At 60.5% G+C, this 679-nt stretch overlaps 1 protein-coding gene across 1 annotated transcript in view; it reads right to left on the bottom strand.

The window, feature by feature from the left end:
• NGA_0594200 (uncharacterized protein) overlaps positions 1-518 on the bottom strand; it is a gene marked incomplete at both ends in the record, with an annotated part of 534 nt that extends 16 nt beyond the window's left edge. The window contains one exon of the mRNA XM_005855497.1: positions 1-518. This exon is cut by the window's left edge and continues 16 nt beyond it. Coding sequence (XP_005855559.1) covers positions 1-518 — 518 coding nt within the window.
• Between the last annotated feature and the right edge of the window lie 161 nt (positions 519-679).

The following is a 679-nucleotide window of genomic DNA, read 5'->3' on the forward strand; positions in this document are numbered from 1 at the left end:
TCAACAGGCTCGACTTGCTCGCGGGTACCCGCATTCCTCCCTGCGACATAAGGGGCTTCCACACTCCTCCCGCCCGCTTTCCCGCCCTCCCCGTGGGCACCTTGGCTTACTTCCGCCACGGCCTCTGTGGCAGCCCTTGCAAGCCTCTCCTCTCTGGCGCCTCTCCCCTCTCCACCATCGTCAAAGCCGCCGGGCCATGGGCCCATCCGAGACCCGAGGCCCGCCGAGGCATGGGGGGTCTTGTCTTGCTCTCCCACGCGTTTTTGCAACCGAGCAATGACGCCCTGTTTCTCCTCGATCAAAGCCTGGAAATATTTCTTCTCCGACTGCGACGCTTGTAGCTGTGCTTCCAGTGCCACGACTTGGGAAGTGGGTGGATGGGCTACCAATAAGGCGCGTTCGGCTTCTTTCCCCTGCGACTCGGCAACGCCTCCATGCCCGTTCTGCCGCCCACCAAGTTTCCCCTTTAACACCGCCACTTCCTCGTTCAAGGCTTGGACTTGCTCACGCAGGTGCATATTCTCCCGCTGCAAAGACACAAATTGTTGTGCCGGGGACGGCTCTGCGTCCGTCGTGCTCGCTTCCTCCGTATTACCTTCCAAGCCCCGGCTCTTTTCCACAATGTTTCGCGCGTGTGCCGGTGAGTCTCTGTTGATAACAAGGTGGGGAAAGTCCTGCC

The sequence above is a fragment of the Nannochloropsis gaditana genome, assembly GCF_000240725.1.
Source record: "Nannochloropsis gaditana CCMP526 unplaced genomic scaffold scaffold182, whole genome shotgun sequence".
Lineage (NCBI taxonomy): Eukaryota > Eustigmatophyceae > Eustigmatales > Monodopsidaceae > Microchloropsis > Microchloropsis gaditana.